Source organism: Gymnodraco acuticeps, unplaced genomic scaffold (assembly GCF_902827175.1).
Source record: "Gymnodraco acuticeps unplaced genomic scaffold, fGymAcu1.1, whole genome shotgun sequence".
Classification (NCBI taxonomy): domain Eukaryota; kingdom Metazoa; phylum Chordata; class Actinopteri; order Perciformes; family Bathydraconidae; genus Gymnodraco; species Gymnodraco acuticeps.
The window spans coordinates 3,336,132-3,362,756 of record NW_022991064.1 but is presented as its reverse complement, the minus strand read 5'-3'; the positions used below and the strand labels follow the sequence as shown (position 1 = coordinate 3,362,756).

The window sequence follows — 26,625 nt, the reverse complement described above, 5'->3', positions numbered from 1 at the left end:
AAATTTAATGATTTTCACGGTCCAGATTCTAACTACAATCCTATAGGCTCCATCAATAATGCAGGGGACAGTCTTCTATCCCTCCCTAATCAACAACAAGTTGAGTCACAGCAACAGAGCTTACAACACCGCCTTCTTTGGATGACTCGTGTGTTTATTTGTCTTTCAGCGTTAAAAGGCAAGAGACACAGGACAGAAAAAACACACTCTGAAACACCACTTATAGGGCCGCTGCCTGGCAGGAGGCCAAGAGGAGGATAGGGTTACCGGGGTCTCCTCTTCTGAGTGGAACAGAGATGAATTACCTCAGCCCTTTCCCCCCTCTCACTTTTATTCTTCTTTTCCTTTCATCCTTTCACTTCCGATCTGTCTGCCCACTGGGCCACACACAGAAATGTACCAGGAGGTCAGTCGTTTTAGATGACTGTTGGATCGCTTTTCATTCTATGTTGCCCGCACACATTTATTCAAAGCTGAATTCAGAGCTTGGGAAGTCTCGTACTGAAACAGATCCGCTGCTTAAAAAACACTTTGTGGTGTTATTATGCAGTAAGTTGTAAATGATGGCACCACGGGTCAGCGCTCCACTGGAAGGTATATATTAGAATAGGTATTTGGGGGTGATTAAGCTGTGCTGGCCAGCTTGGGAGCATAAGAATGAGCAAGCTTTTAGGTGCATTAGCATACAATGGGTTGTTTTTCGGATGTGGCAAAGGCAATCTCATGGAGCATAACTGCAAACTGGTCCATAAAGGCTGCGTGGATATTATTTTAGAAGCCATTAAGAGTGTTGGCATCATAGTACAGATGCATAGGCTAGACAGCAACTGTTGCACACTGCCTTGTTCTGGCATTGTAAGGTTTGGGTTTGTATCCGAGATCCTCAAGATGGATCAGTGCTGGAAGCAGTCGTAGCCTGATATTCTGTCATGAATTTTAATACATTCTGCACCATAAGGGCCTCTTCCTCTCTAACTCTGTCCCTTGCTCCTCATCCATCCCTCATTCTCCCCTTCCCTAACGCTCTCCATCTGGTGCTAAACTGACATGGTGCCTCTTCTCCTGTGTGCTCCCCATCCATCACCATCTCTGCACCACGGCGGCCAGCAGGAGACTGGTTCTAATGAAGCAAATGTTTATTTCCGGAGTGTGCCTCCTACTTCATTTGGATTAGGCTCGCTAGATGGGGTAGATGAGGACAGGAATGGACAGAGAGCAAAAACTCTGCTTTCAAAATGGTTCCCTGTGTGTAAGAGGGTGTTATAGCGACTGAAAAACACAAGAAACGTTCCCTTTCATCCGTCCTGCCTGTAACCTTTAACAGATAAGCGTCATTAAATCATTACTTCCAGGTTAAAACATTTGTTTTTAACACAATATGTTTTTAATAATCTGGCATCTTTTAACTCTTCCCCCCTCTCCAGTTGTGAACTGCACAGAGCCGGGTCACGTGGAGAACAGCATCAGGCAGATACTGGCGAGCGGGCCGCACCGCTATAGCTTCCAGACCACTGTGTCGTACCGCTGTAACCCCGGATACTACCTGCTGGGCACCAGCTCCCTGTCCTGTCAGGGGGACGGGACCTGGGACCGCTCCCTGCCAAAATGCCTATGTGAGTATCTCTGGGGTTGGTTGTAAGTGAAGCAGGTTCAAATTGTATAAGAAGACAATGGTACAACTGTGTACACTACCCAGATAACGTCTACTCCACCCGAGTCTGCAACTTTTTTTTTAAGTTTTGAAAATGGATTATCAAAAAGCAGAATTAGTCATCCTAGTGACTTATTTTACATGTACCTTTTTTTGAATTCAGATAATACACTTAATGGCCTTGTTTTGCATTTGTAACCTAAAGAATCCCATTGTGATAAATAACTAGCAGTCTTACCCCACTAAGTTGGATAGGTTTTTTTTATGAAATATAGTCTGATACTGTGAAATGTACAACCACAAATCCAATGTCAACCAATAGTATGACTTCCCTAAAACAAGTCAATCAATTGAACATGTGGTTAACTGTCTCGTCTCTCTGCTCTGATTGGACAGTGGTGCTGTGTGACCGCCCCAGCATGCCTCCCTACACCCAGATCTCAGGCGACCGTCGGACAGTGGGCTCAGTCATTCGCTACACCTGCATCGGCCAGCGGAGCGTCGTCGGCAACACAACGCGGATGTGCCAGCTGGACGGCCAATGGAGCGGCTCTCCGCCACACTGCTCCGGTATGGAAAACTACACCCAGATTGACCGTCTGCTGTTTGGAAAGACAAAACTAAAAATAACCCCATTATGTGAAAGCCTTCAAACTTTATCTTAAGCACATTTCATTTGAAACTATGTACCGGTGAAGCACTTTTTCTCATCCTCTTGCTAGCTCCTTGCTCATAAAACGTGATTAATTCAGGTGTAATATCACCACCAAGTCACAGTGATGCCCTCATAATGCCAGGTTCAGCAAATAAAGACTTTGGGTGGCAGCTGTTTGCAGGTAATGAGCGAAGTAGGTGGACCAAAGATGGAGCTGCCTCTCTGATCCATTGGCCTCAAGGACAAAGAGACTGTCCTCTATTAAACCGCTTTAATCTGCTCATATTAGACTGAGGAACAGGGACGCCCACCTCGGCTTGGTTATGAAGCCCTTTACAGACATCGGCCCCCATACTCTCTCTCCTTGCAGTGAATCGCTTCAGATAGCCTAGTTCACATGAGAAAAACCATGGGGGTATATACTGTACACATGCAAATACAAACACATTCAAAAAGAAACATACACAAAGACAGACATCCATCCATCCATCTTCTCCCGCTTATCCGTGGTCGGGTCGCGGAGGTAGCAGTTCCAGCAGAGAGCCCCAAACTTTCCTTTCCCTGGCGACATCAACCAGCTCTGACTGGAGGATCCCAAGGCGCTCCCAGGCCAGCGAAGAGATATAATCCCTCCACCTGGTCCTCGGTCTACCCCTCGGTCTCTTCCCAGCTGGACGTGCCTGAAACACCTCCAGGGAGGCGCCCAGGTGGCATCCTTACTAGGTGCCCGAACCACCTCAACTGGCTCCTTTTGACGCGAAGGAGGAGACAAACACAGACAGTGACACACAAACGAGAGCACAAAGAGAGCTGCGAGCTGACAATAAAATAGCATGCTGACAGTTTACTGACTTTCACATATGTTTCAGGGATAGGTAGTGTTTTCAAAACAGGTATTAAACACAACCAGTGTTTTTGTAAAGCCTGACATTTGTATCTATGCACTATTAAAGAGAAGTTCACTAGTACTTTTTAAATTAGGAAGGGCAGCAGTATTATACCGTTTGAAGGGTTTAAAATATCAATATTATGTTTTAAAAAGAAAAGAAACAACCCTTTCTGCAATGCTGTAGGAAGTACATATATAATCTACATGTGAGCAATGTTTTTGCCTCATGATTACATTTGCATTTATTGTCGGATTATTTTCCAGGCGATTCTGCGGGGCTGTGCGGAGATCCGGGCACTCCCGTGCACGGTATCCGTCTGGGGGAAGACTTCACGGTGGGCAGTGCTGTCCGCTTCAGCTGTGAGCCCGGCTATCTGCTGAAAGGCTCACCAGAGAGGACTTGCCTGACCAATGGGACCTGGCTCGGCACCCAACCTGAGTGTCATGGTGAGAATATATGGTTACCGTGTGTGTTGTATTTGTATTTCTTCTATGTCATACATTGACTGGTAGAAGGGGATGGTGGATCCAAGTTTCAGAATCAGGGTTCAAAACATGTTATGCTATTATGCTAGGAGAGCCGGGACTGGTTTCAGGATAATGAGTATGGGTTTCAACCTTGCCTCCTCACCTCTTTATCCTCACATTGATACTGAAGCGCTCATGGGAGTTCTGCCTATAATCTGCATGTGTTTCCTTTTCTTGGTAGCTGTGGGAATATTAAGTACTGAGATCTGTGCTCCTGGCTCTAAGTCCTTACCAAACCTAAGCAGGATATGTACGCACACGTGGTGGTAAGTCAAGGACATTCCTATTTAGTGTTGGAGTACAACCTTTAAGGCAAAGGTTAAGCATGCTTGCTATCAAGGAAAAAAGCTTTGAGTAAAACAGCTGCATTCAGTTGATCATCATGCCCTCTCCCATGTACTGTGAAAGTATTCTGGTCACGTCCAACTCGAGACTCCAGAGCAGACCCAGAAGACTTTGGAGAGATTACATATCCCATATGGCCTGGGAACGCCTTGGGATTCCTTAAGAGGAGCTGGAGGACATACATGGGCAAAGTCATGTATGAACTACTGATTAAATTGCCAATACTGGAACCTAAACCTGGATAACTGTTGAATAATGAATGGATGGAAGACTTCTTAGGAGCAGTCTTCAGCAAGAATTGAAACTGAGCAATCTCATTCCTCTACATGTTTTTAAAGCTAGGCTAAATGAAATGCTCGTTGATACTATTGCCACTTGTAAATGTCTATAACTATGTAAATGTATCCTGTAAATATAATGTATAATGTCCTTTATTGTTTTATGTTTCATGTGGAACCTATATGCTGCAGGTCTCCCTTGAAAAAGAGATCTATGATCTCAATGGGACCAATCTGGTTAAATAAAGGTTTGAAATGAAATGAAAATGAATGAACACAATGTCTGAACATTTTAGTAACGCCTAAAGATGCCAGCTGTTGAGTTATGATTTTGCAGTAACTAAAGAATAACTAAAGTTCACTGAACTTCTAATGAACCATTGGCATGAATACAACATCTGCCTCTCATTTCCATTCAGTAACTTGTATACATGTCAGTCTCTAGTGTCTTTGTGTATCCTTTCATTCCTCCACTGGAATTGTTTTAAATAATAATATTAGGATGAATATAGGCCAACATGTTTTCATTGTAGCCAGATGTTTTGCTGATAAGTATTGATATCATCATCTCTAAATGTTAGTGTATTTTCAGAGCTAGCTGATCTCAACAAATCCTATCAGTGAATTGCATATTTCAAGCCTTATATTGTGGCTAATAATGTAGTCCCTGATTGTGTAATTAGCTTATGCCTTTGAAAATGTAATGAAAGGCAAATTGCTCATTTGCATGTGTGAATTTGCAAAAATGTAAAACAGTGATTGAGCAAAAGAGGATGTGTGAAATAACAGTGAAGGTTTTGATCAAACTACAGAAGGTTCTTCTTTTCCTTTTTTTCCCCGTTTGTAACATCGCCTCCAGTCTGCTGTTGACTGCTGAAGAAGACAATTCTGTAAATGTGTAGGGAGTGTGCGTCTGATCGGTATTGGTCTAAAGGGCTGATAAGATCCATTATTATTGCAGAGAAAGGACAGACATTACGAACAGTGAAATAACTATAAGGGTGCAATTATCTTTCTACTGTCAAACATCTTTCATGCAGCAGCAATTTCCAACATTTTAACTCATCTCCTAGCAGCAATAACATATTAAAAAAAACATCGATAATCTTGCTGTATTCCACCTTCAAGAGGGCCAGTTTATCTGCAGTTATATTGCCCTTGCTTACACTCCAAACACACACAACCTCTACCACAAAGTACCACAAACTCTCCCATGCATCACGCTGCCTTACTCCCTCTCTGTTGTGTGGTTTGCCGATGAGCCGAGGTTCCCCACCTGTTCTCGGTTGGCACAGACTTCAAGGGCCAGGCCACATCTGGTCATTACGGGAGGGTGAAGCCCACGAGGCTCTGAGGGCCCGGGGCAAGCTGGAAACTGTAATGAACAGAACCCTCGCTGGTGGCTGGATAGACACCAGGGGACTTAGTGAGCAAAGGATGTGCCCATCAAAGCAGAGCTACTTATGGAGTAGGACGCAGGGGAAGACGGGGTGGCGGTAGAGTGTGTCCATGAAGAATATAAGTTAAGGGAAAACCAACCGTGTTAGGAACGCATAGCACACACATAAAAGATTGAAAAAGGAATGTATTAGAAAACCAAGCTCCATTTGGTCAAATGTACAGTATACGTTTTATTGAACTACATACACAGAACCAGGTAAAGTGTTAATCAATTGGTACAGGGTCTTTTTGGAGAAATAAACCTTTATAAATCCTTATGAAATATTTGAGTTGGAGGTTAATTGGCTTCCGGTAATCGCTTAAAGAGTTTAAAGAATACTTTCACTGGTAAATAGCTATTAATTTCGTTGGCTTATGAGCATACCTCTTTTCAAATATGATCAAAGGTTGGTAGGTGGACAGGTTGATAGAGAGATTAGTGAATGGAAACATTGAGTCAAATGAGAAGTGTATTTTATCTGTTGGTCTTACTTTTTCCAAAAAAAATTCAGATGAAGTCTGCAACTGATATTTTCCAACACTCCAAAAAAACACACCACACACAACTACTGTGACTTAATAATACCTAATACTCTGCTTCCCTCTTGTTTTCTCTTTTGTCTTCAGTGATGTCCTGTGGAAACCCGGGAACTCCAAGGAATGCTCAGATCCTGATCCACGATGGCCTAACCTTTTCCAGATCCATTACCTACTCCTGCAGGGAGGGCTACTACTCCACCGGCCTGCTCAGCAGACACTGCACCGTTAACGCGACCTGGACCGGCAACACGCCCGAGTGCTCCGGTAATTAACGGCTCCTCCAGAGAAAGAACCAAAGTGTATCTTTGTATAGTTGGAACGCTTAGATTTTCCCCTCATGGACATATAAGTTCATGCTCCAGTTGAGGAGGCTTTTCTGTTTCCTTTTCTTATAACAGGTGTGAGTTGTCCAACTGATGGCCTCTCATGTTCATTTGTACTATAACTCTAGTTTTAAATGTGATGAATGATTGTGAAATCAGTAGGATACATATCTAGACCTCTTATAAGATGTGAGTACAGGTAGTAAAGGTACCATGATGCAAGAAAATATGAAAGAAATTCTAGTTTCTTTTGTGTAACTCATTACTCATGCGGATCTCTGGCTCAGTGAGAGAAATTGGTTTGAGGCCTGTTCCAGTCCGCTGGCACAGGCTTGACTGACAGACTTTATCCACTTGTTTCACAAAAGGCACTCAGGTGCTGTACAGAGCGGAGAGACCCCGGCAAATAGAGGTCACCAAGAGAAGCAGTTTCTTCTGAATGGGGAGGATAAACCCTAAGCACCACCATTATGGATTTCAATGCACTGTAATCCATCCAGGAGTGAAAGGCTACATGTTGTCGCACATTGGTAGAGCACCTTTAGTGAGGATAGGATATGTGAATATGCCCACTCTGGGCTAAATTATTTCTTCTGATCTGATTCAAACTGTATGCTAAAAGAGGATTTACCTCATTACCTGACATGAGGGGGCTACAACAAGTGCTATTTGGGTAGCTGCCTTGCTCTATTTAGCTTACTGTAGCTTGTGTATCCATTTCAAATATAAACCAAAATGTTTCACTGAGTTAAATATTTTTAGCAAATTAAGTCATGCTTATAATTATAATATATATTTATACATTTTCTGAATTGTATTGCTTTATTTACATTGGGTTCACATGAAACTGTGGTTTTATTGGGTTTCTATGAGGTTCTATGTTCTCTAGTCTGTGGGTGTTTCTCAATGTCGAGGACGCTTCCTTGGTAGGACATGTCTTCCGAGTCAGTTCCTTCAGAAGCTAGGCAAGAATCCTTCCTGGCATTCGGAAAACAAAGAGTGGAACAGGCGAGCAAGTGTGCAGGTGTGCGTCATATGAGAGGCCCCGCCTTACATTTTCCGCCACAGATTTTGGGAAATGGGTCCGTGCGCAAAGCATTGTGGGGATTTTAAGACCGCGGAGGATGTGCAGCCTCGAAATGTCTCGCTACGAAGGACGTCGGGCTCGGTATAATTCCAAGGAGCCTGGACATTGGAACAGTCCTTCGGCGGGACTCGATGGCGTAGCATCCTTGAAATAGTGGCTCTGGAGCATCCTTCCTTGACATTGAGAAACACTCGCTATGTCGGCTACAACGTTTCTTACAGACTTATTATGGGAGCTGAATTGGATCTAACAAAGTTGTGAAAAAGTAGAGTAAATCATATTATTGTGAGAAGATGTGTGCATAAGGCATTAACACATCTATATATATTAAAACATTAAAAAGCCAAAAATGTGCCCAAAAAAAAGTGATGCATAAGGGTTAAAAAACATTTGAATCCTATAATGTCATGTTCCAAAGCAGTGAGTGGCATTTTTCTAGCAAGTATAACAACATAGTTATACAAAAGGGGGAAATCATCTCACTGTATCTCAGCCCTGCAGGTATTGTTACAGGATACACAGTCCTAGAAAGGCATTATGGCTCCAGGCGACTCAGTTCTACCAGCCCGGTGGGAAATCTCTAAGTGCTTACTCAGTGAAGGGGAGATGATACACCTCAAAAAGGCCCGGTTTGCTCACCCTGCTGGGGATTCTTCTAGGAATCTTGGTCATATGCATTTAATAATTCCTTGTTGTCCCACTGCAACATAGCACAAGTTGTCCTTCTGTGCCCTGGATTTTCTATCTTAGTCATATACACGGCTATGAAGCTGCTGAGTCACACAGTGGAATTCTCTCTGTTGTTCCTCAATCACACTGTTTTCCCCGCAGGATATTAAAATAGAATCAAGGAGAATGTGGTTTGTTTTTATGCTTAAGGGAGCCACAGTAGAGGGATACCCATCAAAGAGTTAGTCTCTCTGTACCCTAAAAGCTCTAAACTGGGGGAAATCAAAGTGCACTCATCCTTCATACAAAAGATTAAGTCATACTGTCAGGGATATCATTTGAAGCAGAGATGCATCGTAAGTCATATTTGTAAGCATATCAAAATAATACACATATTATCCAAAAGTGCTAATTACCTGTAAAGACATGTGAACTTTTTTTTTTTTTAGATTGTTAAGTTTTGTGTGTGAGTTAAACTGCCTATGTAATAAAACAGTTCATTAACTCTGAGCTCCATCCAGTGAGCCACTTTAAATAGTTTGTTTACTTGCTGGTATTTCAATCTAACTGTTTAATAACGATCTTGTTCTTTACATCGCACAATCCAATGGGAAACTAAATCATCAGATACTTTAGCTCAGAGTAAAAAAGCAAACTGACTTTTCTTTTGAATGTATTTTTCATTCACCTAAACAAACCACAATGTCTGTCTGCTTTCATTTGATTATACTTCTGTATCCTGTTATGTTTCTGCAGTAATACACTGTGGTGACCCTGGAGTGCCAGCCAACGGGGTGAGGTCGGGCAATGATTTTACATACAACAACACAGTGAGTTACCAGTGTACACCTGGCTTCACCATGGACGCTGACAGAGCCTCGACTCTGAAGTGCACCAAGGACCGCACCTGGAATGGCACCAAACCTCTCTGTAAAGGTAGAGTTGTGTAGAATTATGTAAATGACAATACAGTGATGTAGTGCCAACATCTCTAGGTATACCTGTATTCATATCTGTGCCAAAAATGTCTCTCTTAACTAAAAGAGAGAAGAAACAGCGTTGGTTACAGTTATGACCAAGCGTTATCTAAATGATATGTTGAAATATTGAATAACCAAATAATTTTACAATACATTAAAATCTTTGTAAAATAAAATAAAAACTGCAAAACACCCATTTAAATGTTATTTTACTGCACCTGCATCTGAAAAAAGCAATGACATGTACGGCTAGATTGAGATGAGAAAGTACACGAGTAATTATAGAAGGCTAGAACAAATTAATCTTGTACTTATACGTGGTCTAAAAAGCATCACATCATTCAAACCAGTATACAGAATCCATGAAGTCCTGCAATGTCTCTTTGTCTCCTTGCAGCGATCGTATGTGGTCCAGCACCGATCATCCCTAACGGACAGGTTGTCGGTACAGACTTCATCTGGGGCTCTAGCATCAGCTACTCCTGCAACCAAGGTTACCAGCTGTCCCTGCCCACTGTGTTAACCTGCCAGGGCAACGGCAACTGGAGTGGAGAGAAACCCCAATGCTTCCGTAAGTGGCACCACAGTGCAACACCCAATTATATTATACCGATAATTGATGTGTCTTTGGCTTGTCCTTTACCCAAGCATGTCCATAATGCATGTCCTATGTGTGACATTTCAACCCCTTGGAAGATATTGGATTTAAAAGCAACATGGTTACTAGGTCCTCTCTCATTTCCCATGTTCCCTCCTTCTTTATCTTTGCAGCTGTGTTCTGTGGCGACCCGGGGATGCCAGCCGAAGGGAAGAGGGAGGACCGAGGATTCACCTACCTCTCCTCTGTCTCCTTCGCCTGCTCCCCTCCCCTCGTCCTTGTGGGCTCCACCAGAAGATATTGTCAGTATGACGGCACCTGGAGTGGCACACAACCCTCTTGCATAGGTAAGCTACTTTACCATTACCATAACATGTCACTTGTTAGACACTTTTATCCAAAGTGACTTAGATGCACTCTGTGGACATCGCCACAGGAGCAACTTGGGGTGAAGTGTCTTGCCCAGGGACACAACGGTATGCTGACTGCAGTGGGGATTGAACCTGTGCCCGCCTGACCTAAAGATCAGTGCACTAACGCACTCAGCTACAGCCTCCTACTTGTTGTTTTTTTTTATTATAAGAGGTCCTATTGTGCTTTTTGGGGGTTTTCCTTTGTACATGTAAATGGTCTGCAAAGGTTAAAATCCCAAAGTTCCCTACAAGAGAGAAACTCCCCCCTGTAGGGAACGTTGGGATTTTAACCTTTGCCTGCCTGAAATCCCTTCGATTGGACTCCTTTGTTTACTTGCGTGACATAATGACACTTGCGCTTCTATTGGCTATTGCTCCAACACACTAAGACATTGACCAATCACAACAGAGCAAGCCAGCTAACCAATCAGAGCAGACTGGGCTCTGGTTTCAGACAGAGGGTGAAAAGAGGTGCCGCAGCACAGGCACAATGAGAAAAATAAAGAGCTTTCTGAACATTAAAGCATGCAGACATGTCACAGTAGAGACACTAAATAAATACACACATGAACCTGAACATGAGCATGATGGTGCTCCTTTAAGGTGTGGTCTGACATGTTGTTAATGATGGAACACAGCACTTTGATGTACAAATCAAAGTCATGACTAACAGGCAGGGCTACGGTGGTTGTTGGCAACAGTGTGCATGGCCTGGGGCCTTGTTCTATAACCAAAGCACAGAACATAAAGCAATATATGCCTTTACTTTTATATAAGAGAGAAGCCTCTCATTGGCTGGCTTGTGTTCTGCCTCCTTATGTTCTCCCTTGTTGTCCTGATTGCCTTTCACAATCAAGTACTAATGCATACAAAAGCCATTTAAACCAGCTAACACGCTATATCGATTCTGTTCTTTCCCATTCTGATCTGTGTAATGAATTAACCCAACAGAGAAGGTTTACTCCACCTGTTTCAGAATACTCTTGGATGTAGACATATTGTGGAGAAACTGTAGTTCTGGCATTGCAAGACTGCACCAGGAGCACATTTTACCAAATTCGCTCATTTGTAATGTGAGGTCAATTATTGAGGCCAACGCTGCACTTGTGACCCATGCATGAGGACAATTGTGCCACCTTTTGTGACTTATATGTAAGCAGAACTTTCAAAACATCTTTATGTAACTGGCAGTATCAAACTTTATTTTGCCTTTGTCATCACAAAATATTGTTTTGCTGCTGCAGTAAACATCCCCCAAGCAATAAACCTTCTTAAAAATAGAAGAGCACTACCGATGACTTACAAGTTATACACTTGGAAGCTGTAGTAAGAAGCACTCAAGGAAATCACACTCTCTAGTCAGAAACACATTTCCAGTGAAGTGTTGTTTCAGCCCTTTGGATCATTGTGGTATTTCAAGTCTTGGAAAATGTGTGCTGATGACAACATTTGACCTCAGAACATTTAACATAAGTTAATTATGGTGTGTTTAGCCTTTCACCATAGTGCCTGTCATGTGAGAGGTCAACTAAGATGTAGTGGTTATGTAATCAATTTAAGATAATATGAATCTTACAACACTTTTAGTTGCTATAAAAGTACTCGTAAGGTCTCTTGTGGCTTTTTGTTCCACCTTTAGATTATACAATGGCTAAAACAATCCTCTTGTAAGTGACAAACGTTCCATTCCTTCTTGAGTTAGTTTAACATTGAACTCACGGAAGGAAAGGTAATTTTCTCCCTGGCCTATTGCCGGTATCTTACCCACTGTAGGCTGCAGTAAATAAAACATTCAGGCCCAACATTTGTTTGGTCTGATAACGGCTGACAGTTTAGCATTGTGCTATTGGCTGGTCTGAGCGCGGATAAAGTGTTCAGTTCAATAAAATACTTTCTAGGAATTATCTATGTGAGTGTTTACTAAGAACGAATGCATGTGTATGAGTGCATGGTTGTCCTTCACTGCTACACTCAGTATTTCATACAGATACAGTGTGTGAAACGAACAATTCCCATGCTGTACTTAGCTAATTCAGCTATATATGTGTTTGTAGTGGATGCATTGTGTAAAGCAAATACTTCTTCCTTTGATTTGAGTTACATCAGAATTGCTGTTTGTGTGTTCCAGATCCCACTCACACTACCTGTGGAGACCCCGGCTCGCCTCTCTTTGGAAATCAGAACAACTCTCAAGGCTACCAGGTATGAACAATGTGTTCATACCGAATTGAATACATGTATTGAACAGAAAAATCATTATGAGATTTTTATATAAGCATGAACATTCATTTGCTACTTTTAAAAATAATGAACTTTTTGTTTATATATTTGTATTTTATTCTGTACCTTTTATTTGCCACATTGTGGACCTTAATGTTGAATAAAGGGCTAGCTCAGTATCACTGCTAGGAGAAAACTATCTTTTTAATTTTCATATTCAAACTGTGACACAGTCAGTGGCAGATCAGAATGACTTGGATGTCCTTTTATCGTGTACAGATGTATGGCAGCAACTTGTATTCATTATAGTAAATCTGCTAAATCTTATTGAAAATTAACCAAGAGTCCATTGTTAATGTACGACATTTAAAATATAACAATTTGTTGAAATGTTTAGTTTTTTAATCAAAAGTCCACAACTAAAAACTAACATGACACAGAGAAAAAGCAAATCATACCACATATATGAATATAAAATGGTAATAACATATTCTTATCAAATGTTTGGACTAGCAAACCCCCCAAAAATGTATTTCACTAATCAAATACACTGCCTCTTCTTTCTGTACAATCCTCTTGCTGTTATGCATAATACACTTGTTCTGTTCCTGGTCTGGTTTCACATGCTCACGTGTGTCCTCTTCCAGATCGGCAGCATTCTGTTCTTCAGCTGCAGAAAGGGCTACTTACTGCAGGGCTCCATCTCTCGCACTTGTCTGCCCATCCTCACTTGGAGTGGTTATCAACCAGAGTGCATTGGTAAGTACACAGTCTGCCTATATTTAAAAAAAACATGAGTTTGCATAACTATAATTATAAGGCCTTTCATTTCCCATATATCTGTCCTTGACATGAAACCTCCACTTTTCATTTCACTTTCTCTTTTTCTTTCTTATCTGTTGCTCCTCTTATCCCTCTACCTTTCATCTGCTTGTCCCAACCTGTTCCTTGATCTCTTCTTCTTCTTCTGTCCCTTTAATCCTTCTCTCCCTTCTTTTCTGCAGCCCACCACTGCAGCCAGCCGGAGATGTCGAGCCAGTCTGATGTGAGAGCCATCGAGCTGCCGTCCCTTGGCTACACGCTGATCTATACATGTCAGCCGGGTTTCTACTTGGCCGGAGGATCAGAGCATAGGACCTGCAGGTCCGATGGGAGCTGGACAGGGAAACAGCCTCTCTGTGAAGGTATACACATGTATACATTACATCCCTAAGGAAACAGGGAGATGATATTAAATATGCAAACACATGCACCAATTTCTACACAAAGCAATCATAGATACATTCACAGGACCTTATAAGACGACAGACTGTCCCACACAGATGTAATAAACACTTCATCCCACATTTGTATTGTGCCGTGTCCATTAGCAGTCTCCATCGAAACCACTTGGGTCCGTACTGTGCAGACTTCAGCGGTGACTCATGGTGGGAAATTGGGGATTGAGCTAATGTTGATAAATAGCTGTGTTAACACTTGCTTATTCTCAGACACATGCCAGGGCAGGATGGCCCATCTATCACAAAATGGCAGAGCATGGAATTGCACACACACATACACACAGACTCAGACACACACTTTGAAACATTAACAAGGGTGAAGAACCTGATTAGGCCAATGCATCCCATTGATTAGGTTAGCAGAAGTACCTCCTATAAATGGCGAGGCATCGTTAACAAGATCTCGCAGACAAATAGACTGCCATTAAGACACCCCCAAGCATTAGCCTAAATACATATAGGAAAAAAATAGTCATCGACCCACAATTATCGAGGTTATAGCTTAAAGAGAAAGACGTACTCAAGGGGGGCTTCCATACGATGGATCCTGTGTCGAGCCGTTGCTGAAATATAGAGGGTGATGGGTCTTTTTGAAGACAGTGCCCTTAAGACTGAAGGAAAGAAAGTGAACTGGCCTTACCGCATGCAGGATTTTAACAGCGCCTATGGGTGTAGTGATGGAGGGGAAGCTCAAAAGAGTGGCAGGTGATAAAGTACACAACAGAGGGATGGTGTTTGTGTCTGTTTGCATTCATCCAAGGTGATGTTTATGCTCATAAACCACCATCAGTATACCTGTCTTTGTTTGTAGTTGCATGAAAACCCTCTTCGCTGTGTTTGTCTGCGTGGGTGTCTGTTTACTACTGCGGTGCAGTCCTGTGGCCCCGTGTGAGCAGTAAGGCATTATTAAAGTGCTTCCCCTCGAAGCTGTGAAACTGTGCCTCTGCCTCAGACGAAGCCCCACAAGGACCACCCGGGCTGCTCTTTGATGCTCCAGTCAAGTCCTGTCGCAGGCAGGCCTCACTCTGTCCACCGCATCGTTATTAGTCATGGAGCCGGACAGAAAGTGCTGATAGTGACATCCTCCCACCTCAATTATCATAGGGCTGCTAAAAAGAAAAAATGTCTATCTTTCAGGATAAACTTGTTAATACGTTTTTGAGTTAACTCTGTTTTGTTGTGCTCTTCAGCTGATAATCGCTCAAGTGGTAACAGCCCAGTGACAGTGCAGGACCCACCCTCAAAGTTACCAGGTAAGACTTAAGCTTCAAACCTTTTTTCACAAGCTTGAACTTTTATTTGTTTCAAATTGTGTCTATAATTAGTTTGTCTTTGTTACTTTGTGGGACACTGTTGTAGATTTGACTTCTGTTAAGTAGATGGGGGATGATCATCAAAACTAGTTCATTTTTTCTATACTTTGATTTAAATTACAGTAAGTGTTAGGATTCACTCTAAACCAGTGCTAACTTACCCTATTATCTTTGTTCACTGACTCTGTTAAGCCTAAAGGTAAACAAACCACTGAAGTCACCTGGCACCAAGGACTTTTTTGTTCGCTAAAATATCATTTTCTTTGCCACCTCCATCTCCACCTGTTGTCTCTTTTAGTCCCTGTTGGGGTTTTCGCTAAGAACTCTCTCTGGAGGGGCTCCTATGAGTACCTGGGGAAGAAGCAGCCAGCTATGCTCAGCATCACTGCCTTTGAGCCCTTCAGCAACCGGGTTAACGGGACGCTCATCGACCACAGCGGAGTGGAACTCAAACTGTCTGGTTGGTACTCCAAAAGCAGAAATCACTGTCAAGTAGGGTTGCCAGAAACTGACCATGATCAAAATCGATTATTCGGCAGCTCTGGCGAATAATAATCGATTATTCACCTTCAAATTTCCCAGATACTATTATCGATAGAATCGCCTCATTCTTGTCCAGAAACATAAATCACATCGGTAAGCCAGCTAATAAACAAGAGGAATAGGTCATATTTTATTATTTTTATATTTACTCTCCATAGTTCATTGAGTGCAAACCCTCATTTGTATTCAGATGTTACCCCTCTGGGATGGCATTTAGATGCTTATATTGCTACAGGAGTTTTCTTTAAGACTGCATCAAGATTGTTGTCATAGATAACTAAAAATGGCTGCTAGTGGAAACACAACATGATAAGGAAAGGTGATGCCGTGATCAGAGGATGTATCAGATTTAGTTTAAATCCCTGTACGTTTGTAGATTTGTCCGATAATCCTTTTGAGTTTGTGTATTTGTGGTTTTTGCTGCAAAATAACTGTTAACCATTTCTTCTTGTAGGTACGTTTAAGAAGGAGGAGTCTCAGCTGCTGCTGCAGGTCCACCAGATCAGAGGCCCTGTGGAAATCTTTGTCAACAAGTTTAAAATCGACAACTGGGCCCTCGACGGACATGTAAGTGCAAGTCCAGGGTCGGGTTCAAAACAGCACCTCTCTATGTAACGGCAGAGATGTCACATCACACAAACACACACACCTTTTATTGTGAAATATGCACGAGCACACATACACACTAACCTTGTCACTCTGAGGAGATGGAGGGCCCACCAAGAGTTTTCTCTTTAATTAAAATGTCAGTTAAATCATTGCCTGGTAATCAGGACTCGACAGACCCCCTCCACTCCTCTTCCCCTCCGTTATCCCCCCACCACAGCCACCTCTAATGCACACCCACTTCGGATATAATTAAAAAAGCAGGTCATAGTAAATGTGTGTGTCCCACTGTGTAGGTTTTTATGCGCATGTTTCACAAGCCTCACAGGACTCGAGTGTTTATGTACTAGCATGCTGCGCAGAGAGGAATACTCCTTTTGTGTAAAATGCTGGTGTGCGAGTAGCACACCAGCACTGAGTGTGTTTTTGTTTGCGCTCTTGAGCAGAACGTCATATAACATGTCAGCCATAAGAGCACCTCTCAGCTCCTTTGACATGATATTTCATTTCTGCGTGCACCAGCTGCTGACACTTTAATGATACTCTCCTTTGTAAAGCCAGCATGTGACACATAAAGTGACTGTCTTCCATTCCTCTCTCCCTAGGTGTCCGACATCTCTTCATCCAACTCCTTTGTGTACCAGGGATTTGTCAGAGGAAAAGGCTTTGGCCAATTTGGTCTCCAGAGACTCGGTGAGTGAGCCGTCCACTTGGATATAGAAACATCTGTGACCGAACGTTCTCTTTGGGGACCACTGTAGGTCCATGTTTTTTCCTTTACAGATGTATATCACTGTAATCTTTCACTTAAACTCTGCATGGCATCTGAATGCCCTGCTGCAAGTGCTTTTATAACATATGTACCTTCGTAGATGTGAAAACACTTGTGGCCAGTGTGGCTTTAAGCTCAGCATTCATCGCGATACAAAAACAGTTCAAACACCTGATAAATTGTCAGACAATGATTTCCTAACACACTTCACCCACATGACACAGCTACAGAAAAGTTTTCTCTTGGAGTTTGTGGCTAGTGCATCATCGACGTGGGAGTTTTTGCCAAATCAAGTAACGCCACATCTTGCAGATTGTATATAGTGAATCCTTTAATTGCTGTGTGTCATTCTTTAGTTCCCTTCAGAGCCCTCTGATATGCTGTCTTACTGTAGATATAGAAAATGTTTTCAAAAGACTGCTGCCAAACAAATATTCACTTCATGTTTGTGACCTATAAATCCAACCCATATTATCCTCCTCGCTACAGTGTGTGTATAGAGCCACTGCTTAGACCCCGACTCAATAGTTCTGCATGCTGTTGGAGTTATGTGTCATGTCCTTTTATTAACGTTAGTTTGATGCCCTTGCTATAGCAAAAGCTCACTCCCTACTCTTCTGAGCTAACTCAATGAGGCAACATGAAAATAAAAAGATATATGTAAAGTTCTAAATATGTTGCCAGGCATTTTTATTTAGTGAACTTTTTTAAAGATAAGTGTTGGAAACAGATGGATGCGTTCCTTTTTATTCTATGTATTTGATGTTTGCCACCTCACAACGTTAGTAGACTGCTCCCAACCACTGTTACGATCCAGATCCATGGTTTGTTTTTGCATAGAAAACATATTAATTGCACATCATTTAAAACTCATGCCGGATTAGACTGACTCCATATTGTATGTAAAGCAAACTGAAGATAAGGCAAGTTTATTTATATAGCACCTTTCAACACAAGGCAATTCAAAGTGCTTTACAAAAAACGAAAGACATTAAGAAAATGGCATTTAAAATCAGTCATTAAAAAGAAAAGATAAACATATTAATAAACATTAAAAGAAAAAATACATGGATAAAAGTTACAGTGCAGTTTAAGATGTGATAAGAAGTGCACGCGCAAAAATAAATCATATTGGGATGGAATTGACCAGTGGAATTGGTGTTACACACAGATTAAGTGTGTTTGTGATTGGTGAAAGTTGTGTGAGCATATTGAATACTGCCATAATGAGAGAGGTGCTTGAACAGCAGGTGCAAAACCCATCGCCTCCGCCCCCCCCCCCCCGCCCCTGCACACTGAGCAAACAGCTCTTTATTAATACAGAGGACTGGGCCTGGTGCCAGGACAGTCATGTGTATGTGTGTTTAAGTGTGTATGGGAATACAGTGCATGGTGGCTGGGTTGGATGTATTGGAAATAATTATTTTCAATTTGTCAAGATGTCCTATCTTTCTTTTTTTGGTTGGCGGTGTAACATTGCGTGTGTTTTCTTGCGTGAGAGTGTCTGTTTGTGGGCTTGTGCTCTACAGCGGGGAGTTGATTGGCAAACATCACAGAACCCCCTAATTGAATTCCTTCTTGTTTGTCACTCGTCCTTTATCTGAGCTTTTTTGGCATTCTGTGGCAAACAGGTGGGCTGTCACTCCTCCACTGTTGCTGTAACACACACACACACACACACACACACACACACACACACACACACACACACACACACACACACACACACACACACACACACACACATAAATTAGAGAATTAATTTGAAATGCCTAAATGGCTGTCGGCATGTGATGTCAGTAATTAAGAGTCATTTTTAGGATGATGGAATTTGACGTTCCCAGGGGGTAAATGAAAAAAAAAAAGGGTTGTTTTATTCCTGCTTAGTCTATTGGACTATTCCTGCTTAGTCTATTGGACCATAGGTGGAGCCTTCCTGGCAGCATTATAGATATATTTATTTTTATTTTATTATGTTACTGTTTCAGTTTAATTTTCCTTAAGGGCTTATCTCAAGTTCTTGGCAGAAGGCAACGAGGATACTTTTCATATTGTTTTGTTAATTGTGTTATTTATGGGATTTAATTATATTGTCTACTGCTGATATGGTATTGTACTGAAGTGATGCTAATTGAAGCGCTCCATGTCTTATCTCTTTTCTTGCAGAGAGTTCAGATCCCAGCGGAGACAACACAGGATACAACTTTGCGTCCAACAGCAGCTCAGTGGCGGCAGCCATCCTAGTGCCTTTTATAGCCATGATCATTGCAGGCTTCGCTCTGTACCTCTACAAACACAGGTACGCTTCACACTGTTGCCATGGTTAACATCACTCGCCACCTGCTTACAACATTTCCTTGGTTTATTTTGTGTTTACAAGGAAGCATCTTAAGTCAAGTTTTAATTTGCCTCTGGAAAGCACGCTGTTTTCTGATAAGATTCTTGCTTGATTTCTCTTTTGCATTCAGGCTTAAAAATACATCAGTTGAAAATCGATGTTTGTATCTGCTGAGGCATACATTATGGAGAAAAGACTTCTCACGGCCTAGAAAACAAAAGGGTTCATAACAGTGACACAGGCAGCAATTCAGTATAGCCAAATCCATACTGAAGCACTTGATTCAATATGGATGACATTTAAAAAAAAATTATTTTAGTCTTTTGTAGTTTTTGATATGGGTCAGACAAAAAAAAAGATTTGAAGATGATACCATTTTATAGACTTTATTTCACTAGTGATCATTAGTTGCAGCCATAGTCTATAATATATCATATTGATTACACACAGTATATTTAGATATATATGTATGATTTATACTTGACATGTTGAATTTCCCACTTCTATGTGAACTGATTGTTTATTATATTGATCTGTATGATGCAGAAGAAGACCCAAAGTCCCCTTCAATGGTTACGTGGGCCATGAGAACACTAATGGACGAGCTACGTTCGAGAACCCGATGTACGACCGCAACATCCAGCCCACGGACATCCTGGCCAGCGAGACAGAGTTCACCGTCAGCACAGTGTGCACAGCTGTATAGCAACCGCTTCCTCCAGAGGTGAGCAGCAAAGGTCACATGGCCTTATTCATAAAGTAAGGACTTAGAGCTTCAAGGTCCACATTTCTCTGAAAGTAGATGAAGTTACCACCTCGGGGCAAATTACAAATCTAAGGCATCAAAAGCTATACAGATTCTCAGAATCCAGCCGTTACTAAAACTTTTACACCGTCCCTCCAGAATAGGATAGAACATTTGATTTATTTTTTACTGCTGCCGCTCCTTTGATCTGCATCTCTCATATAAATGAAATCTGTTTTATTGATTTATACTTTATTAAAAAAGCAAGAATATGTATTGTTTTATTTAGTTTTCAACACTGGTGAGAAATAACATGAATGCCTGTGTCTTCTTTTTTCTCTGTGATCTCCCTCATATTCATCTCCTTTCTTTTGGTTACCTTACCTTTTTTTCTCCCTTTATCCATCTTTCTTTTTTGCTTTACTGTGTTTCTTTTATTTTCAATCCTTTATTCCTTCTCTTCCATTCTCCTACCCTTGCCCTTTTCCCCTCACACCCTTTTAACCCTTCATACCTTACATCCATGCATTCATCCATGATTCAGTTAGGGGAGGAAACGTGCACCACATCTTCGCCTGCCTGCCAGAAGAGGACATCCATAGTTCCTCGAGCAGAGGGAAAGACAAAGAATATTTTTATCCGCTGAAATACATTCAAGAAACATCTCCAGTGGCAAAGGCTCTTACGACGAGAGAAAAAAGAAACCATGTGAAGACAACGACTGTAACAATTGCCAACGACAAAATGCTTTTTGTAACTTTACATGGTTTCTTGATCAATTTCCATTTTTCGAGGAAAAAGCTTCAGCCGGCCGGAGAAACGCTGGAAGCAAAGCTGTGATGACTTTTCTCACCGCCCTCCGCCTAAACCCTGTAGCTAACAGAGAACTCTGTGCAAGTTAACTGTTAGGCGGACCGCACCGTGTCGGCCTGTGTGAGACGAAGAGAGACAGTCTGGACTGCTTCAGTTCTGTTTTCCATTTGCTTTGCTTTCCTCTCCTTTTATGCTGCTTGCTTTCTGTGATGAGTAATTGGGAGCCCTGATTTACCCCAGCTGTCTGCTAGAGGCGGTTGAAATGTTTCATCCTCAAGTCTATGGCTGATAATTAAGAATTCAGTAAGTGTTGAAGGCCATGTTGGACACACACATGCCATCGCTACTTTTTGAGCTAGACTAGACTTTTTTTGAAGCAGTGATGACATTCTGCTTGCAGAGGCAGCTGTGTCCAGAGCAGGGGTTAAGAGGTAGCAAAGGCTGCTGAAAAAGCACCTGTGAGGTTGTGGAGAGTCGCTGTGCATATGTGTGCTCGTTTCTGCACACATTCCTAGTGGCTGCATCTTCAATCTCCCCAAAATATGTCTGTTCTGGCCCCAAAGATTCCCGTTAACACGACAGATAATTGTACTAACAATTTTCCATATTTATTGTCTTTTCTTTTTGAAAGAATCTGAGGATTGGGTTTAGGATTATCAATATACATGGATGTTTTGGACAACTAAAAAACATAAGGATACTCAGAGCAAAAGCTGACATAGATCCTCTAAGAAACTGAAGGCAGTGTCTCTCTCCAAACTTTCACCCACGTTCTCTTCATTCATGTGCAGTCACTTTACATGTGTGTCTTTGGGTGACTGGGAACAAGACATGGATAAAGACAAATCCTCCTCGCTAACTAATGCACCTAAATCAGACGTTAAGAGGCAAAACTCCCACATTTTATTTACAGAAGAATTGTATGCCAATTTCGTGCCACTGTCGCTTCCTGTTAAGTAAACATGGCAACTGCAATTAGGTTAATTAATGTGGATGTATAAACTTTTATGGACAACCGCTGTGATCTTTCCCTTTCATTTTCACAAACATTAGAACAAGTCTGTTGCACCAAACAAGTTACAGAGCAACACATGGAACTTCATTTTTTTGTAAATGCTCAAAGTATGATGTCAAATTCTCCTCTTTTGCCTTCCTTTTTAATCCCGGATGTTTCTGCAGCTTGAAGGTGGTACGTTCTGTATTTTCTAGAGATCGGTTTGCAGTGTGAGCTCCCTAAACCTGTCCTTAGGAAAACAAAGATCAAAGTACGGCCACGTTTGCACTCCCTGAAAGTGTACAAGTGAAGGCGCTTGGGTCTGAAGAATGGATGAGTCAGTGATGTGTTCCCTCTGGATAACATTCAGGTCTTTTCCTCCAAGTTAACTTCTGACAGCTCCATCTTTGTGAAAAGCAGTGAAGTTGCCCTGTTCTGTCTCGGCTCATCATGGAAATGTTCCAGAAGGCTTCCTCGGAGCTGTGAGAGCAGGGGAGTTGCTGGCATACTAATTACTCCCATGCATTAAATTGGTTTATGTGAAAGGAAAAACAAGTGTTTATGCCTCTTATGCTAACACTCCTCAAATCTGTGACAACTGAGGAGTGATATACCCTAAGTATTGTTTTGAAAGTGTGACACAAGAGGGAACTGGCTTCAGCTCTAACAACAGGACTGTACCTCTGCTGGCGAATGAAATTCAGAGAAACATTTATGCTTTTGTGACCCCTTATAATGTGTCTAAAATGTGTATTAGTGGTGGGAAGACACCCACTGGATTTCCAACACTCTGCTCCCAGCTATGTGCCACTTACTATCTCCATTTCTGTGTATCCTGAGCAGGGGTGAATGGTGCTCAAATTTCTCGGCAGCAAATTGACCCATTACATGCAATTTGCTTTCATTAGCCTTGCTTCATTGTCAAACCCATATCAAATCCTAAAATGCACCTTACCATTACTGCTAACAGGACAGTGGATTATGTAATGTTTGAAAATTATAAATTCAACATTTCTTTGATTTGCCATGTACTTTGTATCTAATTTGTGTTAGAAATAAGGAGAACTGTTTCATTTTGCATGGATGTCTTTGGGGTAAATGATGTAAATGCGAAGTGGCTTACACAGTCAAAACAAAACCTCTATACCAATAGAGTCTTTAAAGTCACCTACAGTACATAATTTCCCTCAGAAATCCAGGCTTTTGAAACCAATCACTGTATTGTTCCTTCAATTAGTTTCACCGTGAGTCGGTAATTGCTTTTACAATTTGATGACTTTTAAAGCTCTCGCTTATCTCGACAGTACAGATAGAATATTGCCCCTTGCCTGCTCTGGTCGTGAATTGAGGGAAAAGGAAACGATTGAATTACCCTGGAGATTTCACGGGAAGAGGAGCACTTGTGCTCACATTATCTTGAAGACACTGTAACTCAGTTCTCATCGTTGTATGCAGCTGTTGCATTGTGCATTTCATTTGTTTTTATTCTGAAGTTGCTCCAAATATTTCAGCTGAGTCGATAGCTCCATTACATTTCCGTTATTTTCAGTTAAGGACACTCTGAAGTGGTGTTTCCGCTCCATTCATCCCTCCCAGGGCAACGTTTAGCGTACTTCAACCAACACTTTATTAAGCTCCGTTGAGTATTAAATAAAAAAAGTCTGATTAGCTGGTGCAATAGGACATGATGCCCGCCGCTCCCTGGATGGAACTTGTCTAAATGGCTATATTTGGACAGACATAATACAGACGCATAAGCTCATAGGACTATGATTGTTGTTAACCAGAAAGGGCTGAGTCATGAGACATTCAGAAATTGTTTGAAAAGGCCAGAGCACTTTACATTCATTTCAGTGCCTTGGTATGACCCCATGGTAAGATGATAGGAACTTTATGTCAGACATTGAAATTAGAACTCCTCATTGTTAAGTCCTTGTTTCATATCAACCTATGTAACTCCCACACACAGTCACATACCTACAAAGAAAACTGGGTGAGCTTGTTAGAAGAAACTGAACAATCCATTTTTGCCTCTTTTGCTTTTCCTAAAAGAGCAATGAGCTCATTAGTACTGTGTTTCAGTGTGTAATGGTTCATGTCTTGGATGTTCCATGCTTGCCTAAATGTTTGGAAGAGTGCTTTTGTTTTGTGTGTTTTTGAGAGTTACCTTTTCTACCAAAGAATATTATTCAAATCCAGCCAAATTAGGCCGATTTACTAAATGAAGATAAATTATTCCATTCAGCTTCATTTGGTTTCACTCTTTAGAAAGGTTTTTAATGGGCAACAAGGCTATTTCAAAATTGTATTCTGCAGAATTGGGAGTTTTCACTTAATGGGCGCTACATTTTTAGAAATACTTTCTTTCTAACCCATCGGAGTTAGTCCAGAAAGTTCTCAAAGAAAGTGCGATGCCGTTTTATGAAAATGAAGATCAGTGAGCTCCGGATGGAGCTGTGCTATAAGAGTTTGAAGAAACTCTTTTTTGATACTGGCCGGCTACTTCCTGGTTCTCTCTTTGCATATTTTAAGACAGAATCTCTGATCATCCAAGGTTCATATTCCGTTATCAGCCAGAGACAGCTCTGAGTTCTCTCCTGCTCACCATCTCCTCTATAATGAAAAAAAAGCAGCGATGGTCTTTCAGTTCCCCTCGAGTTCACTGAGTATTCTCACAGACTGAAAGCTTCCTACTTCTTTCTGCAGCTAGTGCTCAAACTCTTCAGCACAGGCCACAGTGTACCAGTATAAAAAAGTGTATTAAAAAATCAAGCAATCCATCGGTCATGCAGTGACAGTGATTCTGCATCAGCCATCATTTGTCATCTCCCATCTTCCATTGTCATCGCAGTGTGGTGACGGCTACAGAAAAGCCACATCCACCTGCTGTTTAGCTCCCATTCCATTTCAGTGTCTAGAGGAAGCGAGCATTGGGGAGAGGGTAAAGAGATTTGTTTTGAAAAGTTTGGGAACTTAGCTGATTTGTATTCTATAAATGGATAGAGCAGTCGACTTGTGGTTGGTGGTCAGATCTGGGACTTACTGGAAAACTACTGAATGTATATTTCATTTCTCTTCAGAATTTATCTCACTATACTGTTTTCAATATCTGCAAATCCCACAGCATCTTCTCTCCTTGCAAGAAAATCTGCTTTTTCACAGTGTTTCATCCTTGGAAATAAAACAGAGTGTCCAATTTATCTAGAGTATAATATCGCAAACATATTTACAGAAAGCTACTTTTTATTACTGGAGACTTTAAATTCCTGTATTTTTCTCACAGTAAAAATTCAAAACAAGGTCCATGTTTATTTCCTCTTTTCCCTAACACTATTCATGCCAGCCCAGCACATCTCTCAACTAGTCTCTGAGATTAAAACTAACAACCACCTTTGTCGCCTAGGTGAGATCAACAAGGCTCTTGAATGCCAACAAAACAGTAAAAGGCAGAGACTCCGCGTCTATGTCTTGCGGTACACCAAAAGGGTTACCTGTAAAGAAATGGACAAACATGGACTTAAGCAGACTGAGTGTCACTACGGAGAGCAACTAAAGAGCAAAAGTGTCTCTAAGAAAAGAGAATATGTTAACGAATAAAAAACTTTTTTTGTACAGAGATATATTTTTATGGAAATACATTTGTAATATAAAAAAAAAAAATGGATTGACATATATGTAAATGTTTTTCTTTTTCATTATTGTAGTACAAATGCTAGTGGGGAGTATAAGAAAAATCTCTATATATAAATATATATATATAAATATATACAAAGAAAAATAGAAACAAGGCTTTTTGTATATGTAAAAAAGATTGTACATAAAAGTTTACATACATACTGTACATATGTAAGACCCACCATGGCTTGTCTGCAATATATAAAATGTATTTTATCCGTCTGTATATGATGCTTTGCATTGTGTCTAAGCTTATTCTACTTTCTTGAACTTGAAACTTATTTTGAAGGTTTTGGAATAAAATATAAAACCTACTTCACGTCTGAGTATTTATTGAATGCATGCTTTATTGCCTCAAGCCTGGAACCCATCAGCGAATCATGTACAATTACCCTCTGAGAGTTATAGGCAACGGCATCGCATACAACCCAGCGCAGATGATCTTATTTAATGTGGGCCAAGGTATCTGCTTCCACTTGGTATGTTGAAGTATATTATTTTCCCTGGTAGAGCAGTGCATCCATTTGTGCAAGTATAAGTGTGTTTATGTTTGAAATCACGAGATGTTCCCTCTGGGTATCAACGGATTTTGTTCAATAACATTCCTACCAAGCTCAAGGATTTATTATTTACCCGTTGACAGTTTCTTTGCACAAGTAATATAAAAGGATGGATATCACATTCAGTGTGTTGACATGGTTTACAGTGTCACCATTTCAGCAGGATTGGGTTGTACTAGTTAATTGTAAATCCATTAGTAGGTTTGTGGGTAAAGTTATTTACCAATTAGCTTGTTTCAAGAGCCACAGCTATGTAAACAGGAAGTTCCTATGCAGTAGCTGTGACAACATTTGTCATCAAACAATATTGGGTTGGGGGGTCAGGTCACATGTATTGGGTCTATCCCATTCACCTTCATCACTAAAGACA

The 26,625-nt window shown here is 41.3% G+C and overlaps 1 protein-coding gene across 1 annotated transcript in view; it reads left to right on the top strand.

The window, feature by feature from the left end:
- The window catches only part of csmd2 (CUB and Sushi multiple domains 2), a 281,630-nt gene extending 255,652 nt beyond the window's left edge, over window positions 1–25,978 (top strand). The window contains 17 exon segments of the mRNA XM_034236672.1: window positions 1,425–1,613; window positions 2,048–2,221; window positions 3,460–3,642; window positions 6,414–6,590; window positions 9,162–9,341; window positions 9,783–9,956; window positions 10,157–10,330; window positions 12,525–12,598; window positions 13,264–13,375; window positions 13,621–13,800; window positions 15,087–15,149; window positions 15,508–15,669; window positions 16,207–16,319; window positions 16,964–17,051; window positions 19,297–19,429; window positions 20,015–20,192; window positions 20,758–25,978. Coding sequence (XP_034092563.1) covers window positions 1,425–1,613; window positions 2,048–2,221; window positions 3,460–3,642; window positions 6,414–6,590; window positions 9,162–9,341; window positions 9,783–9,956; window positions 10,157–10,330; window positions 12,525–12,598; window positions 13,264–13,375; window positions 13,621–13,800; window positions 15,087–15,149; window positions 15,508–15,669; window positions 16,207–16,319; window positions 16,964–17,051; window positions 19,297–19,429; window positions 20,015–20,174 — 2,336 coding nt within the window. The 3' untranslated portion in view covers window positions 20,175–20,192; window positions 20,758–25,978.
- The last annotated feature ends 647 nt before the right edge of the window (window positions 25,979–26,625 follow it).